General features: G+C 43.4%; 1 protein-coding gene across 1 annotated transcript in view; it reads right to left on the reverse strand.

The window, feature by feature from the left end:
• Positions 1 to 18,020, reverse strand: part of ano1b (anoctamin 1, calcium activated chloride channel b) — a 125,319-nt gene that overhangs the window by 91,953 nt on the left and 15,346 nt on the right. Inside the window, exon 5 of the mRNA XM_077595611.1 lies at positions 6,309 to 6,363. Coding sequence (XP_077451737.1) covers positions 6,309 to 6,363 — 55 coding nt within the window. The remainder of the gene's footprint in view (positions 1 to 6,308; positions 6,364 to 18,020) is intronic.

Genomic DNA, 18,020 nt, shown 5'->3' on the forward strand with positions numbered 1-18,020 from the left:
ATGGCAGTTTATTGATAATGTGTTTAATTTGGGACAATAATAGTATAAAGAGGCAAGTTTGTCTATACCAGGGGTGGGCAAACTTTTTGACTTGCGGGCCAGAATGGATACTAAAATTTGACAGAGGGGCTGGCCGGGCCAGGAGCATTTGGACACGCAATGTAATTTATCAATCCTGGGGATTGAAATGTAAGAAAAAAGACACAATTGAAGGTGTAAATTTATTTTCAAATATACTTTCAACATTAAGAACATATTATTATTCAACGAAAGAAAGCAGTCTTTAAATTGAGAGTGATGAGCGGTATTGCAGGGCAAAGGGAAATGAATGAGGTCATTGATTTTTACCATAAATGGGACAACGTCGGCTGGCCGGATTAAAAAGCCAAACGGGCCGCATATGGCCCGTGGCCGGAGTTTGAAAAACACACCAATACGAGCAAATCCGGGGGCGGGGCGAGCGAGCGAATTCGGCGACGAGTAACACGCCAATAATACACAACTTATTGATAATTTTGATATTAGATATTTAGATATTAATGCTCCTACATTGTCAATGCAATTATAAACTCACTCTCTCTCATGATTATAATTTTGAGAGCGAGAGATTACCTGGTTGATCGCTTTCAAAAGTAAACTCTCGGTCTCTCTCTCTCTCTCTCATGATTATAATTTTGAGAGCGAGCGAACGCGGCGACGAAACGTCCGTTCGATGAAATGTCCGGCGGCGAATCCGTCGACCAAACGTCCGTTCGACGAAACGTCCATTCGACGAACTGTCCGTCGACCAAACATCCGTCGACCAAACGTCTTTCGACGAAACGTCCGGTCACGGAAAATTTTGTATTTAGAGGCATTCGTAAGTAGAGGTACCATTGTGTCATAATTTCACGATCATAAACGTCACTGTCTCGGTTGCTGGTGCAATTTTTGCTTTTTTAACATAGTGTTATTGTGTCATGTTTTGTTGGGATTTGGTGGTTGGATGTGTTTTCCCTTGTGTGTGCTGTCCGCGTGATTGTGTTCCATCTGCTGTGTCTTTCCGGTGATCCTTCCCTTGTGTGACCCAGGTGTTTGAAATTGTCTTGTCAACCCATGTCAGTGTATTTAAACCATGTGTCATTGTCAGTCTGTGTGGGAGTATTGTCTCGTTTTGTAGGCTATGTCGGTGTGCATCTTCCTTCCCTGGTCCATAAGTTTCTTTGTGTTTAATTCTCCCAGTTTTTAGTTTGTAAGGTTTTGTTCTGTACCCTTTTAGTTAAAATTAAAGTCTTATGTTTTAATGACTTATTTCCTGCTCATGGGTCCACTCCGCCACCAAGCATTCACAACATAATGGGTGCATCATTAAGGCAGCATGTACGCACGCTAAAATATGACATGACAACATATACCGTGCCACCCAGTGGTGCAGTGGTTTTTGGTGCGGGCAGTCTGGGTTTGATTCACACTCGGTGGTAATGTGATTTTGAGCATGTGTTGTTGTCCGTCTTCTTGAGCCCTGCGATTGGCTGTTAACCAATTCAGGGTGTCCCTCGCCTGCTGCCTGTGGTTGGCTGCGATAGGATAAGTGGTATAGAAGATGATGATAAGCTTGTTGGAATCATGAAACTTACACTAACATGCATGCTAGCATCTCTCATCTCATCTCATTTTCTGAACCGCTTTATCCTCATTTGGGTCGCGGGGGTGCTGGAGCCTATCCCAGCTGACTCTGGGCCAGAGGCGGGGGACACCCTGAATCGGTGGCCAGCCAATAGCAGGGTACAAGGAGACGGACAACCATGCACACTCACACCCATACCTTTGGGCAAAAATAGAAGCCTTTCCCAGCTAACTATGGGCAGGGGGCACCCTAAATCAGTGTCCAGCCGTTCAATGCAGGGCACAAGAAGGCGGGCAACCATTGAAGCTCACACTCATAACTAGGGACGACATAGTGTTCAACCAGTCAACCCTACATGTTTTTGGGATGGGGGGGTAACTGCAGTACCCAGAGAAAACCCACGGAATCCCGGGAACCCTGGACCCCAGAACTGTGAGGCCGTTGCAAAAACATCATTTCCTGTAAGAATTTTTTTGTGACATTCTTTACTCCTTTTGATGGGGAGATTAAGTTTATTTCTGACAAAACTGGGAAAATTGACCTATCTACAGGAAACACTTTGTTTTGCTTCCTTGTCACGTGTGCAGTTCTTGCCTCCCCCTCCAAGTTGGTCGGATCATCAGAAGGCCACAAAGTGGTTAGACACTTGAAATACACAGGACCGTCTTGCTTGCAAGGCAAACACGGTACAGTATTCTAAGCAGACAGGGTCTGGACCAAACATATACATAAAATCAGTGGCGGGCCATCAGGGCCTTCAAGGCCTTCTCTGCTGGCCTAAGAAATATCTGAATCATATTATATTTTGTCCATCAATACTTATTATTCCAAATGGTCTGTTAGCTTCCTTTCATTGCTTTTCCCCCTGGTTGCACTGCTTCCAGATGTGTGTTTTCATATTGAAGCATTTAACCAATCACATTTCAGCCGTTATTTGTTGCCAGATCAGATCTGCCTCAAAGCCTTCACAATCAGTTCTGCGGGGTCTGCTGCATTAAACAAGAAGATTGTTGCTTTTAACCAATCAGATTTCGATTTGGCAACCCCACAATGATTTTTCATAGGCGTTAGCATTTTGCTGGCTGGGATACTTCATTGCTTTCACCAACTATGATTGGCTAGTAGGCGGCCCAAAGCCCGAATGTGGAGGCAGCCAGAGATCGCAAACTCCACCCACAATGGCTGACAGATTTGGTTGCAGATTTGTTCACAAAGCTATTTTCCAGACAGACTTTTCCAGAAAAAAATGGACATCATTAAGAAAGGGCAGTCAACTCCGAAGCTAGCATGCCTGTTACAGCCGGGAAAATGGTGTGTGCGCCACTTTCATTGCGCTAACTTAGATGCACAAACAAATATATTGTTGTGTTTATTTAAAGCCATTTTCAAGACGGACTATGCCGGAAATATGACAGGACAGGCTCGACTTTCATCATTAGCTTCGATGGCGATAAAAAAGAAGGAATAAAGAAAGGAGGATGGATATTGTGTACAGTTAAAAAGAATTTTTGGTGAGTATAATATGGCTATATTCCTAAATAATATTTCAATTGTGGGCCCGGTTCTGATATCTGAAAAGCTCCAGTGTTTGTATTTAATCACTAAATGCTGCTAGGATGTGGATTTTACCCCAGTTTAATTTTTGCCGTTTCGCCATTGACGTTCATCGCTGTCTTTTCGCGAGGAACTCACCCCCCTGGCCTGGTTGTAATGTCTCAAAAGCTCCAATATTTGTATTCAATCAATAAATGCTGCTAGGAAGTGGATTTTACCTAATTTTAGTGCATTTTTTGTCATTTCACGTATGGACGTATCAACGTTCATCGCTGTCTTTTTACCGGGCCCGGTTCTGATGTCTAAAAAGCTCCAGTATTTGTATTTAATCAATAAATGCTGTTTTTGGCTGGATTTTACCCCATTTTCGGGCAATGTTTGCCCATACGCCATTGACGTTCATCGCTGTCTTTTCCCGGGAAAATCACCCCCTGGCCTGGTTTTAATGTCTGAAAAGCTCCAGTATTTGTATTTAATCATGAAATGCTGCTAGGAAGTGGATTTTACCCAATTTTTGTGCATTAATTTATTGATTATTTTTTAAGTGTCGCAGCTCTAGCTGCAGTAGAGGTTTTATAGCCATAACTTAGTTTTTGGATTGATACGTTGAAGGCGCTACGAGAAAATGCCCCGACCGCCACTGCATAAAATAATATGATTGTGGCTTTGATGTCGGCACCTCTGCCTTACAGTTCAGAGATGAAGAGTTGAATCCCAGGCTCTAGCCTTGCTGTCTAGACTAGAGTTTGCATGTTCTCACAGTAGCTTCGTTGACTCTCTGAGTACATTGGCTTCCTCCCACATCCCAAAAACATGCATGATAGGCTGACTTAAAACTATAACTTAAAATTGGAAATACTAAATTAGTCTGATTGTCAGTGTGGATGGTTGTTTGTCTGAATGTGCTTGGCGAATATTAAACACTTCACAACATAACCTTGCTCCTGGTGCCTTTGATAGGGATGAACAGTGTGGAAGATGAATAATGTCATGAAAGAATTATGTTACCAATAATGTGGGAATAGAATGACACATGATTCAGTTGTTGTTAAGAGAAATACTCAGAAATATGCTGGCAGTGTGGAACTTTGTTGGTAACTACTTTGTACGCCCACTACGGTGCTGCACATTTAGCTTGACTCAGGTAAATATTGATGATCAAGGCAGCTGAAAGAAGTGGCCATCTCTTTGTGAGTTACCGTATTTTCTCGCATATAAGCCGTATTTGACGCTAAAAAAATGCTGACTTAAACCAGGGTACAGTTTATATGCGCATAAATTAGACTTACTTATTAGACAAACTAATACGCTGACGTTGTGGCGCTTGTCGTTGGTGCCAGTGATTAGCATTTTGACAGTGTATTAATTTTCAATGCCTTTTGACCAATAACTAAGACAAGCAATGATGTATTATGCACAAAAATATTGAAATGGAATATTCAAGACAACGCGAGGTAATAGCTTTGCTCGATTTTGGACTGCTTTTGGCAACATGAAGCATACTTAAATGAGGTAGCACAACTTGTTAGCTCTTCCGCTCAAGGATTAGGGTGCAAAGAAGTTGAAATGTAGATGCCAATTGCTTCGGTAATAAAATTGGCCCTGTCCTGCTTTCACATCTAAGGGTTGCTTTAAAAAAGCAGGGATACGTTGGTGGGAATAACAATTTATTTCTCCTTCCCCCATTGATAGTGTTATGTACACTAATCCCTCGTTTTTTTTGCGGATAATGTAAACCTGACATGGCCGGGATAATCGAAAAACCGCAAAGTAGGCTCGCCCCTATTATTACTACATACCATACTATGTGTTTTCACGCCTATACGAAAATACAAGGACACAAGTACAATTATCAAGAAGTGTATTCATTAAATATCACAGTTACAGGCATATGAGATGACTATAATGTATTAAGATTTAAATATAATCTATAAGTGGCCCGGCGTTGGAGTGGTTAAAGTGTCGGGCTCACAGCTCTGGGATCCTGGGTTCAAATCCAAGTCAGTACACCTGTGTGAAGTTTGCATGTTCTCCCCGGGCCTGCGTGAGTTTCCTCCGGGTACTCCGGTTTCCTCCCACATTCCAAAAAATGAAAGGTAGACTGATTGGAAACTCTAAATTGCCCCTAGCTATGTGTGTGGGTGTGCACGGTTGTCCGTCTCCTTGTGCCCTGCGATCGGCTGGCCACCAATTCAGGGTGTTCCCCAACTCTGGCCCGAGACAGCTGGGATTGGCTCCAGCACCCCGCGCGACCCTATTGAGGATAAAGCGGTTCAGAAAATGAGATGATATATTGGAGTCACATGTCGAGTCGGGTGTGCTTCTTGCAATAAAGCCTCTCCCAATGTGCCTGAATGCACCCGAGCGTCAGTCTTTCTTCTCTCCATCTATCTTAAAATCCCCAGCACAGAAAACGAGTGCATGATGTTGTCGGTATGAGTTCAAGACACAACGCAAACAAAAGGCAAATCCAAGTGATGCCTTCTTACATGAGTGAGATTGTTGGACGTGTTTCCAGCAACATACCTCAGATATGTGAAACAACAACGACCCAAAGCCTTTGTCCTGTAAACCACTCTCATTCTATCGCTGTTGTAGTTACCAGGGGACTCAAAGTTTCCCCAGACTATTTATTGAAATGAAGCTTCTACCTCCACCTTTGCATTCAACATACATTTTATCGTAGTAAACTGATTGATGTTAATTTTTTCTTCGTCTGTTTTGATTTGCAATTTTTCTCGTAATGTCGGTTTGAATACACATTTCCCATACCGTCCCCTGGATTAGAGGAGGGCTAACTCTAACGTGGATTAAAAAAAATGTTTTTTATTACTCAAACTTATTCGTCATCTTGCTGTGTGCGTCCAACCACGAAGACCACACTGTGATACAAATAATGTTATACAGAATATTAAATGACTATTACATGACATATAAACACTATTTATCAATCAATAAGTCGTGCTGCTACAACACACTATAGCACTTACCAGTGGATACCATAAGGCATCACATAAATTGACATGGTTAAAGGGACATGAGAGTGTTGACCATTTCAACTTAAACCAGCAAAGTCTGTTTTTTGCTCACTGAGTAACTATCTATTTAAAAGATGGTGATGTTTCATTAAAGACATCTGTTGACTTACTATTGAGCTCCTGGTTTTACTGTCAAAAAAGGAATCCTTGTCTGAAAGATCAAACCTGGGGACACACAGATTTACATGAATATATATATATATACTATATATATATATATATATATATATATATATATATATATATATATATATATATATATATATATATATATATATACACAGTTGTGGTCAAACGTTTACATACACTTGTGAAGAACATAATGTCATGGCTCTCTTGATTTTCCAGTTATTTCTACAACTCTGATTTTTCCAATGGAACTGGTGCTTTACAGAGAGTAAATGAGATAATGAAGAAGGAGGATTACCTTCACATTCTTCAAGATAACATAAAGTCATCAGCCCGAAGATTGGGTCTTGGGCGCAGTTGGGTGTTCCAACAGGACAATGACCCCAAACACACATAAAAAGTGGTAATGGAAAGGCTAAATCAGGCTAGAATTAAGGTTTTCGAATGTCCTCCCCAAAGTCCTGACTTAAACCCCATTGAGAACTTGTGGACAATGCTGAAGAAACAAGACCATGTCAGAAAGCCATCAAATTTACACACACTTGTGAAGAACATAATGTCATGGCTCTCTTGAGTTTCCAGTTATTTCTACAACTCTGATTTTTCTCTGATAGAGTGATTGGAACAGATACTTCTTTGTCACAAAACACATTCATAAGTTTGATTCTTTTATGACTTTCTTATGGGTTAACAGAAAAAGTGACAAAATCTGCTGTGTCAAAAATATACATACAGCAACACAAATTAGCAATTTTGGTGACTTAGAAAGTTGTGTCAGTGAAATGAGCTTCATAGCATGGCCTCTTAACTTCTCGTGAGTGATTATGAGTGACTACAGCTGGTGACTTCTCTGAGGCCATTTAAATAGGGCTCATTGGATGCAAATGCCCATAAACGCTACAATGGGAAAGTCAAAGGAGTTCAGCATTGGATCTGAAAAAGCAAATCATTGACTTGAACAAGTCAGGAACGTCACTTGGAGCCATTTCAAAGCAGCTGCAGGTGCCAAGAGCAACAGTGCAAACAATTGTTTGTAAGTATAAAGTGCATGGCACTGTTTTGTCACAGCCACGATCAGGAAGAAAAAGCAAGCTATCACCTGCTGCTGAGAGAAAATTGGTCAGGAGGGTGTAGATTCAACCGGTACTCGGATGATTCGCCTAAAGACGTTTCGCCGACGGACGTTTGACAGACGGACAGGTTGCCGAATGGACGTTCCACCGAACGGAGGTTTCGCTGAAACGGGATTCGCGCGCTCGCCCCGCCCCCGTATCGTGTGTGTACCTATTTTGCAACCTCGGCCCGCGGGCCATATACGGCCCGTTAGGATTTTTAATCCGGCCCGCCGAGTAGGTAAATCATATCCCTACGGTCATCGGAGGGGTTTCTCCCCGGGTACATTGCTTCGTGGGCGGATTTTAATGACACATGCTGAGTTTCATTATCAAGCTCCATATATTTCCCGAGTTTCAGCACTTTAAAAATCGGCGGGGGTTCCCCCCGAGCCTATCCGAGAATAGTGCACTGTGAGCGGACTGGGTTGGACGACTAACCCTAACCCTTTCTGCAGCTCCAGAAATGCTTCAAATTTGAGCCCCACACACATCAACGGTGTTTTCCCCAGTGCCTATCCGACATTTGATGTTGCAAATACAAATACTAGTATTTGTATTTAATCATTAAACGCTGTTTTCGGCTGGATTTGACCGAATTTGAGAGCATTTTGAGCCGTTTGGCGAATGACTCTGTTCTTAAAATGGCCAACAAGCGACGACGTCGAGCTCCGTTGCCTCACAACGCGCAAGGGAAATCTAGTCTGTATACACCAATAATATGTGAATTTCCTTTGTCTTCTTTTAAATAAAATACTAGTATAAAATACAATACTAGTATTGTATATACAAATACTAGTATTTGTATTTAATCATTAAACGCTGTTTTAAGATGGATTTTGAAAAATTTCTGGAGCTGCAGAAATTCAGCGGGGCGTCGTCCAACCCAGTCCGCTCACAGTGCACTATTCTCGGATAGGCTCGGGGGGAACCCACGCCGATTTTTAAAGTGCTCAAACTCGGGAAATATATGGAGCTCGATAATGAAACTCAGCATGTGTCATTAAAATCCGCCCACGAAGCAATGTACCCGGGGAGAAACCCCTCCGATGACCGTAGGGATATGATTTACCTACTCGGCGGGCCGGATTAAAAATCCTAATGGGCCGTATATGGCCCGTGGGCCGAGGTTGCAAAACTTGTTCACACACGATCCGGGGGCGGGGCGAGCGCGCGAATCCCGTTTCAGGGAAACCTCCGTTCGGCCGAATGACCTTTCGGTGGAACGTGCATTCGGCGACCTGTCCGTCTGTCAAACGTCCGTCGGCGAAACGTCTTTAGGCGAATCATCCGGCTACGGATTCAACCGAGACTCACCAAAAAGCAGATCTGCCAAGAATTAGAAGTTGCTGGAACACAGGTGTCAGTGTCCACAGTCAAGCGTGTTTTGCATCTCCATGGACTGAGAGGCTGCCGTGCAAGAAAGAAGCCCTTTCTCCAGAAGTGGCACCTTAAGGCTCGACTGAAGTTTGCTGCTGATCACATGGACAAAGATAAAACCTTCTAGAGGAAAGTTATGTCGTCAGGCGAAAGAAAAATCTAGCTGTTTTGCCACAATGCCCAGCAATATGTTTGGAGAAGAAAAGGTGAGGCCTTTAACCCGAAGTACACCATGCCTACCGTCAAGCACGGTGGTGGTAGTACTATACTGTTTTGCTGCCAATGGAACTGGTGCTTTACAGAGAGTAAAAGGGATAATGAAGAAGGAGGATTACCTTCAAATTCGTCAAGATAACCTAAAGTCTTCAGCCCAAAGATTGGGTCTTGGGCGCAGTTGGGTGTTCCAACAGGACAGTGACCCCAAACACATCAACAGTGGTAATGGAATGGCTAAATCAGGCTAGAATTAAAGTTATCCAATGGCCTTCCCAAAGTCCTGACTTAAACCCCATTGAGAACTTGTGGACAATGCTGAAGAAACAAGTCCATGTCAGAAAGCCATCAAATTTAACTGAACTGCACCAATTCTGTCAAGAGGAGTGGTCAAAGATTCAACCAGAAGCTTGCCAGAAGCTTGTGGATGGCTGCCTATCTCTCACCCCCGCTTACACTCCACTCCGGAGGCAAACAACGCCACAAATAAAGATAATAAAAACTTGGCCCGACGACGCACTCTCTCAGCTGCAGGACTGTTTTTCCCGCACCAACTGGGAACTTTTTGTACACGACAACCTCCAGGACTAAACGGACTCTGTACTTTCTTACATTAAAAAACTGCATTGACAACGTCACTATAGATAAACGAATACGGGTTTTTCCTAACCAAAAACCCTGGATGACCAATGAGACACAGGCACTCATCAAATGCCGTAACTCCGCCTTTAGATCAGGGGACAAGATAAAATATAGAGCTGCCAGAGCTGAGCTGAAAAGAGGCATTAAAAAGGCCAAGGCAGCAAATACCAAGAAAATTAAGGAGCACTTCACAGAAAATAACCCAAAGAAGATGTGGCAAGGAATACGACATATTACCAACTACAATAACAATAATATCTTGTTAATGCAGATGCCTCACTAGCGGAGAAATTGAACCGTTTCTTTGCCCGCTTTGAGACTGACAAATCAGACCCAGTCTCAAAACCCTCACCACCACCCTGCAGGAAGTGAGACTGGTAATGCGGTCTGTGAACACCAGGAAGGCTGCTGGCCCAGACGGAGTACCTGGGAAGGTGCTCAAAGCCTGTGCTGACCAGCTGGCTGGAGTCTTCACAAACATTTTCAATTGTTCCCTGCAACAATCCATCATTCCATCCTGTCTGAAATCTGCCACCATCATCCCTGTCCCCAAAAAGCCAACCATTGGCAGCATGAATGATTATATGCCTGTTGCACTCACGCCTGTGATCATGAAGTGCTTTGAAAAGTTGGTCGCCCGCCATATCAGGAATACAATCCCTCCCTCAGTTGACCCTCACCAGTTTGCTTATGAAGCAAACAGGTCCACTGAGGATGCTATCGCCATTGCTCTACACACAGCACTGAGCCACCTGGAGCACCATGGGAATTACGTGAGGATGCTTTTCATTGACTATACACCTGTTTCAGATTTGAGATCTCCCTTTTTAGTATTCTCATCTGCTCTGATATGTTTTTTGAGCAGATGAGTATCTATTTTGAGGAAGGTTTCTTGAGAATAGGTTGAGGTTATCGTCTGATAAACCTGTAATCGTATTGAACGTCTCTTGGATCCTCTCATACTTATTGGAAAAGAGATCTATGCATGTTTCGGAAGAAGCAATTAGTCTAGCAGGACTTTTGATAAGATATTTAAATCTCCAAGCAAGATAACTTCATTTTTTTGTGTCGGATTCCCTGTGTAGGGCCTGAAGCTCCATATAGAATTTATTAGAGGCGGATGGAGGTCTATAAATGCCAATCAAAGTTATTGACATCTGTGGGGATAAAAATTTTGAGGCTGATGCATTTAAAGTTGTGTATGTTGACCCATTCTATCTGTTTACATTTAAGGTGTTCCCTAACATAGAACATCAGTTCCCCACCACGGTTTGCCATACGGTCCCTTCTGAAGATATTGTAACCTGGTGTTTGCAATCCTGCCATCAGTGAATTTACATTTAGCCAGGTCTTGGTTAAGCATAAAAAATCAAGGTTTGAGTCACTGAATAGATGAGGAATTTGGTCACACTATGGCAAGATGCTTTTGATATTTAAATAACCACCAAGGAGTCCTTTTGGTTTATGTTGTGGGTCACATAGCGCCGTGGCTTGGTTAAGCTGGCTGGAGTTTTCACAAAAAAATTCAATTGTTCCCTGCAACAATCCATCATTCCATCCTGCCTGAAATCTGCCACCATTATCCCTGTCCCCAAAAAGCCAACCATTGACAGCCTGAATGATTATAGGCCTGTTGCCCTCACGCCTGTGATCATGAAGTGCTTTGAAAAGTTGGTAGCCCGCCATATCAGGAATACAATCCCTCCCTCAATTGACCCTCACCAGTTTGCTTATAGAGCAAACAGGTCCACTGAGGATGCTATTGCCATTGCTCTTCATACAGCACTGAGCCACCTGGAACACCATGGGAACTACGTGAGGATGCTCTTCATTGACTATAGCTCAGCCTTCAACACCATAAAACCGGACATTCTGACTGACAAACTCTCCCACCTTGGACTATCCTCTTCAATCTGCTGCTGGATAAAGAACTTCTTGACCAACCGTTAGACTTGGTCCCCACCTCTCTTCCTCCATTACACTAAGCACTGGCTCCTCTCAAAGCTGTGTACTGAGTCCTCTTCTGTACTCCCTGTACACATACGACTGTACACCCACCCACCAGTCTAACGCCATCATCAAATTCGCTGACGACACCACTGTGGTCGGACTCATCTCAGGAGGGGATGAGTCGGCTTACAGAGATGAGGTCAACAAATTGTCTTCGTGGTGCTCGGTGAACAATCTCACACTGAACACCACGAAAACTAAAGAAATAATCCTGGACTTTCGCAAACACGGCACAGATCTGGCCCCACTCCTCATAAATGGAGTATGTGTAGACAGGGTCCAGTCCTTTAAATTCCTGGGGGTCCACGTCACGGATAAGCTCTCATGGTCTACAAACATCACGGCAGTGGTGAAGAAGGCTCTGAAACGACTCCATTTCCTCAGGGTACTTAGGAAGAACAACTTGGGCACCAAGCTTCTGATAACCTTCTATAGAACCACAGTAGAGAGCATCCTGGCGTACGGCATCACAGTGTGGTACGCTGGAAGCACGGCGGCAGACAAAAAGGCCATGCAGAAAGTGATTAACACTGCCCAGAGAATTGTCGGCTGCTCTCTGCCCTCACTGGAAGACATTGCCAGCCCTCGTTACCTCAGCAGAGCCAAGAACATCATAGGGGACCCTTACCACCCTGGTCACAATCTGTTCCAGCTGTTGCCCTCTGGCAGACGCTATAGGTCCCACAAAGCACGGACAAATAGGCTTAAGGACAGTTTTTTCCCCACATCCATCAGAAATCTAAACTTGCGGTAACATAACACATATTCCCTTCTGCGGTAATATGAAAAGATGTTTGGGTGGTGATCTGCCTCCTACTAGCTGACTGAAGTAAGGTAAGTGGAAGACAGTGAGAGGTAAGCGAGAGGTAAGCGACCTGTATCCACAACAGCAGAATGCCAAATTACAAGTCCGTAACTTGCACTTATTTAGGTCTTTGCCGAGTAAACGCAGCTTATGGAGAAGCACCACCAATTTCGTCACACGCAGTTTCTGGGTGTGATGACAAGTAGGCTTTTTTGTGTTGTTGATAATGACGACATGGCCTATGTCCGATTATTATTATTATTATTATTATTATTAAAAGCACCTAATTGAAGTGAAAATGGCCAAGAGACATGTTACCAAATATTAGCGCTGCTGTATGTATATTTTTGACCCAGCAGATTTGATCACTTTTTTCTGTTCACCCATAATAACGTCATAAAAGAACAAAACTTCATGAATGTTTTTTTTTTGAAAAAGAAGTATCTGTTCCAATCACTCTATCAGAGAATAATCAGAGTTGTAGAAATAACTGTAAACTCAAGAGAGCGATGACATTATGTAAAGTTTATTTTCACACAGGAAGTAAGGAGTGATATTCATTGCTGATATATATATATATATATATATATATATATATATATATATATATCAGCAATGAATATCACTGCATATATTCATTGCTGATATATATATATATATATATATATATATATATATATATATATATATATATCAGCAATGAATATCACTCAATACTTCCTGTGTGAAAATAAAATTTAAATCCATTCACATTAACATCATTATATTTGTCTTAAAGTTTATTTTCACACAGGAAGTAGTGAGTGATATTCATTGCTGATATCAGCAATGAATATCACTCACTACTTCCTGTGTGAAAATAAACTTTAAGACAAATATAATGATGTTAATGTGAATGGATTTACATTTTATGTTATATATCAGCAATGAATATCACTCACTACTTCCTGTGTGAAAATAAACTTTAAGACAAATATAATGATGTTAATTTGAAAGGACTTTTTTCAGTCTCTTTTTTGAAAAACTGAAATTGGCACATCTCATTCACTGAACCAATGTTTTATTTCAGTCACCAATAATCTAATTCTTCTCTATCTACTTACGATTTTCAACACTTTTGCTGTTCAGGACAATGCTGAAGCTTATCCCTGACTTTGGGCAAAAGGTAGACAATACTGTTAACTGTAGGAGTAGGAACTTTACCGACGATACCTGCATTCGGGGCTGGAAAAAAGTGGCGGGAAAAGAAGCAACGCTTCAACCAACATGGGAGAAGATGGAAGAGCTGTCGGCGCTTACCAGCCCGGAAACGGAGTCGAGGGGTTCTACTCTGCTACTGTTGATTCTTCAGCTCCAGACTACTGAGGAACTGTGCGGATAAGCTTGGAATAGTGACTCTGCATATTTTCTACCTCTGTCACAGTCTGCAGAAGTTCCCCATCTTGTGGAAGACTTCCTGTGTGTGGTTCGAGTTTTATCCAACTCTACAACGTCTTTTTCTTGAGTCTGTATCCGTTTTACCTACCGCAACCAAGATGGCGCCGCTCAAGTGGCAGCCGGTAGCGCTAGCTGCGTCCGCTCTTGCTCGTTTTGTGTTTTTGCTGCTTTTCTGTCTTAATGATTTGATTTAATGATGTTTAATGATCCCATATACTTTGCTTTTGCTTTGTACTGTGTGCTTTTGCTTTGTTGTTCTGCGGCCTTTGCAACTGTATTGTCTAACTCAGGGGTTTCAAACCGGTCCTCAAAGGGCCGCAGTGGGTGCAGGTTTTCATTCCAACTCAACAAGAGGATACCTTTTGCAAGTGTAATCAGTTAGTTAAAATGTCGGCACTGGATCGGTTGGAACAAAGACCAGGACCCACTGCGGCCCTCGGCGGAATTGGTTTGACACGTGGTCTAACTTGTAACTATGTGTAACTATATCTGCATTCTCACCCTCTTGATACTGTCACAATGAAATTTCCGGAATACGGGATGAATCAAGTTATCCAATCAATTAGAGGAATGTACAACTCCAAATGAATGAATTGAATGAAATATATCCCTTATTAATATACCTAGGAAATAAACCAGTTTGAAATAAGCCATCATGTCTTAAATACTGTCTTAAACAATTTCTATGGCTTTTTCTATTAGTTCTTATGAAAGCCTTTAGTTTCGTGCACCAGCACTCCTGTCTCTTATACTTTCTGCATCTTTGGGTCCGACTTCGCTGCGCACCCAAGGCATATTCATGACAAAATAATCCAACCAATAATGGACCCAGCAGGATCAAATCTGTTAGTGTGGAATCGCTCACTGGTCTTCTCCCCGTGAGCCGCCGGGAGGCTACCGGCGTCGACGTGAAGGCCGACGACGACCTGCCCATCACCCGCCTGCCTGCCCGCTCCCCAAGGACCTGTTTTCCGCTTCTTTGCGGGCCGGCTGGGTCGACCACCCGACTGGGGATTCATTTTCTTTGTGTGTTTTGGACCGCACATTTTCCTTCCTCTGGGCCCCCTGCCTCCCTCCCGTTTTTTTCCATTATTGAAGTCTTGGATTTGTCCCTTAAGGGGGGTACTGTCATATTTTGTTTGGGATTAGGGTGGTGTGTGTTCCTTGTGTGTGCTGTCTGGGTGATGTGTGTCCCTCTAGGCTCCCCTTCCTTATGTGACCAGGTGTGTTTGATTGATAATTATCCAGTGTGCCTATTTATACGTTGCATCCTGGTGTCTGGTTGTGGGATTATTGCTTGCGTTTGACCATGTCGTCTCCCTGTCAGTGTGCATACGTTCTATCCCTGTTAGGTTTGTTTCTTTATTGATTTTTACTAAGTCCTAAGTTTGTATGGCTTTTCTGTTGGTTCTTATTAAAACCTTCAGTTTTGTGCACCAGCACTCCTGTTTTCGTCTCCTTCCTGCATCTTTGGGACCGACTCCACTGCACACCCGAGGCGCATTTATGACAGTGTCAAACCAATTCCACAAAGGGCCAAGTTGGTGCAGGTTTTCCTACCAAACAATGGAGACGACACCTTGGCACCAATCTGTTCTCTTTCAACTGTAATTAGTTGATTGCAGGCAGGTGCTGCTTGTTTCAGTAGAAACCTCATTGGTCAAATTGACTGTGCTGTTTCAGTTGGAAGGAAAACCTGCACCCACTTGGCCCGGAATCGGTTTGACACGTGTCCTATGATGAGTCAAATCAATAAACTCCATGTTCCATAATACTGACGCGGCTTGGGAGGAGGGGTTGAGGGATGCACTCTGGAGGCAGGCCTGGAGGTGTTTCACGATGGCGAGCACCTGGTGGGTGAACCAATGGGGCCCGGGCAGTCACAGCCCAAAGAGACAATGTGGGATCTCGTTCCCATGGGCTCACAACATGTTGGAGGGGCCAAGAAACTTGAGTGCGGAGCCAGTTGGGAGGCAGCCAAAGGTGAGGGCTCCTTTGCTCTTTCAGAGCAACCAAGTACTCCTTTCAGGTAGCTAATTACGTTTTGATAGCTGCCCAAAAGAGCTGGTAACGTTTTGACAGCTGCCCGAAAGAGTACCATATTTTCACGACTATATCGCGCACCGCATTTATAGGCGCAGTGTCAGAAACGAGTGCTATTTCTGTATTTGACACACACAAGACGCACCGCATTTAGAGGCGCAGCCAGGCATGGCAAAACATACACCAGCTTAAACATAAGGACAAACGCTAAAAACACGTTTTTAAAAAGGCAACAGAAGCAAAACTGAGTTCGGTTGTACTTTATTTAGCTATTTTACAATGTACTCACGTTTTTTGATCAATCATCACCCACAAATCCATCAAAGTCCTCATTTTCTGTGTCCGAAATGAAAAATTGTCCAAATGATTCATCAAAAACGCCGGGTTCCCTCTCTTCTTTGTGAGAATCACTGTCATTGCCATGGCTCCACAGAAATGATGCCGCCTTTGGGAAAAGCTCAAACAACAGTGCAAGCAGACACGTTCGTCCAAGCGGCCACAATCCATTTGAAAATAGTGGCGTAACTAGCCTGGCGCTGCCTGTCACCCTTCGTAAAGGTTTGTTGATGCCGATGTCCAGCGGTTTTCAAGCATTTGTTAGTGCCTTTAACAACAGTGCAAGCAGACACGTTTGTCCAAGCGGCCACAATCCATTCGCAAATCGTGGCATAACTAGCCCAGCGTTGCCTGCCACCCTTCGTAAAGCTGTGTTGATGCCGATGTCCAGGGGTTTTCGAGCATCTGTTGTTAGTGCCTTTAACAACAGTGCAAGCAGACACGTTCGTCCAGGCGGCCATAATCCATTTGCAAAAAGTGGCGTAACTAGCCCGGCGCTTTAGTTAAGCCTCCGGGAATGACGGCAAGCTCAGAGTTCATTTTCGTGACTTGGTTTTTCACCGCCGCTGCGAGATGGCAATGCGCAAATGAAAATTGGATTCATTGATCTAAAATTCCCTCGCGGCTGCTCTATTCCCATGTTCCCCTGCAGAATTGATGGCTTGAAGTGTGAACTGAGCTTCGTAAGCGTGTCTATTTGTATTATTCATATTCATTTACAAACCAAACCGAAATTGTTTTGCAATAAACACATGCCCACACGATATACAGGTACTTTGTAGGGGCGTGCCTTTAGTGTCTGACCCCACCCACCTCCGCCTTCTCTCTATATAAGAATCGTGTTGGCAAGAAGTGCTCAGTCAGGCTTTAAAGCTTACACACGGTGCTCCGCATTATAAGGCGCGCTGTCTATTTTGGAGAACATTTTAAACTTTTTAGTGCGCCTTATAGTCGTGAAAATACGGCTGGTAACATTTTGACAGCTGTTCGTAAGGGTCGGTAACGTTTTTATGTGATGTAAAATACATTTGGGATATCACAATCGCTTCATCTGTTTTCTTTCCTGCCACATTGTGACACATTTTTGTCTACTGTGCTGATGAGTGCGCATGTGAACTCTTTCCGCTGCTCGTGTGAAAAATGTGTCTGTTTTCTTAAAGGTGGCGCCATTTTGCAACGAATATTAGTTTTTTTGTTCCGTTTGGGATTTCGTCTGCTCATCGTTCTAACGTTATAAATTAGAGCAGGTAAATTGGCACCTCGAGCAGGTAAGATAGACGGGTTACCTGCCGTATGGGAAGGTGGCTTAAAAAGTTAATGTAGAAACCTGTCTTTCACTCTGGACTTGCCCAGTGTAAGAACCAAGGAGCATGTGTGGGCATAATCCTTGCCCCCCAGCTCGGAGCCTGTACATTGGGGTTCACCCTGGTAGACGAGAGGGTAGCATCCCTCCGCCAGGTCCAGACTGTCAGAGTACACATGCTTTTTGGAGTCCTTCGAAAGGGTGCTGGAGAGTACTAGTCCAGGGGACTCCCTGCTTCTGCTGGGGGATTTCAATGATCACATAGGCAATGACGGTGAGACCTGGATGGGCGTGATTGGAACGAACAGCCCCATTGATCAGAACTCGAGCGGTGTTCTATTGTTGGACTTCTGCGCTTGACGCGGCTTGTCAATAATGAACACCATGTTCAAGCAAAAGGGTGTCCATATCT

This window comes from Stigmatopora argus, chromosome 3 (genome assembly GCF_051989625.1).
Source record: "Stigmatopora argus isolate UIUO_Sarg chromosome 3, RoL_Sarg_1.0, whole genome shotgun sequence".
NCBI lineage: Eukaryota > Metazoa > Chordata > Actinopteri > Syngnathiformes > Syngnathidae > Stigmatopora > Stigmatopora argus.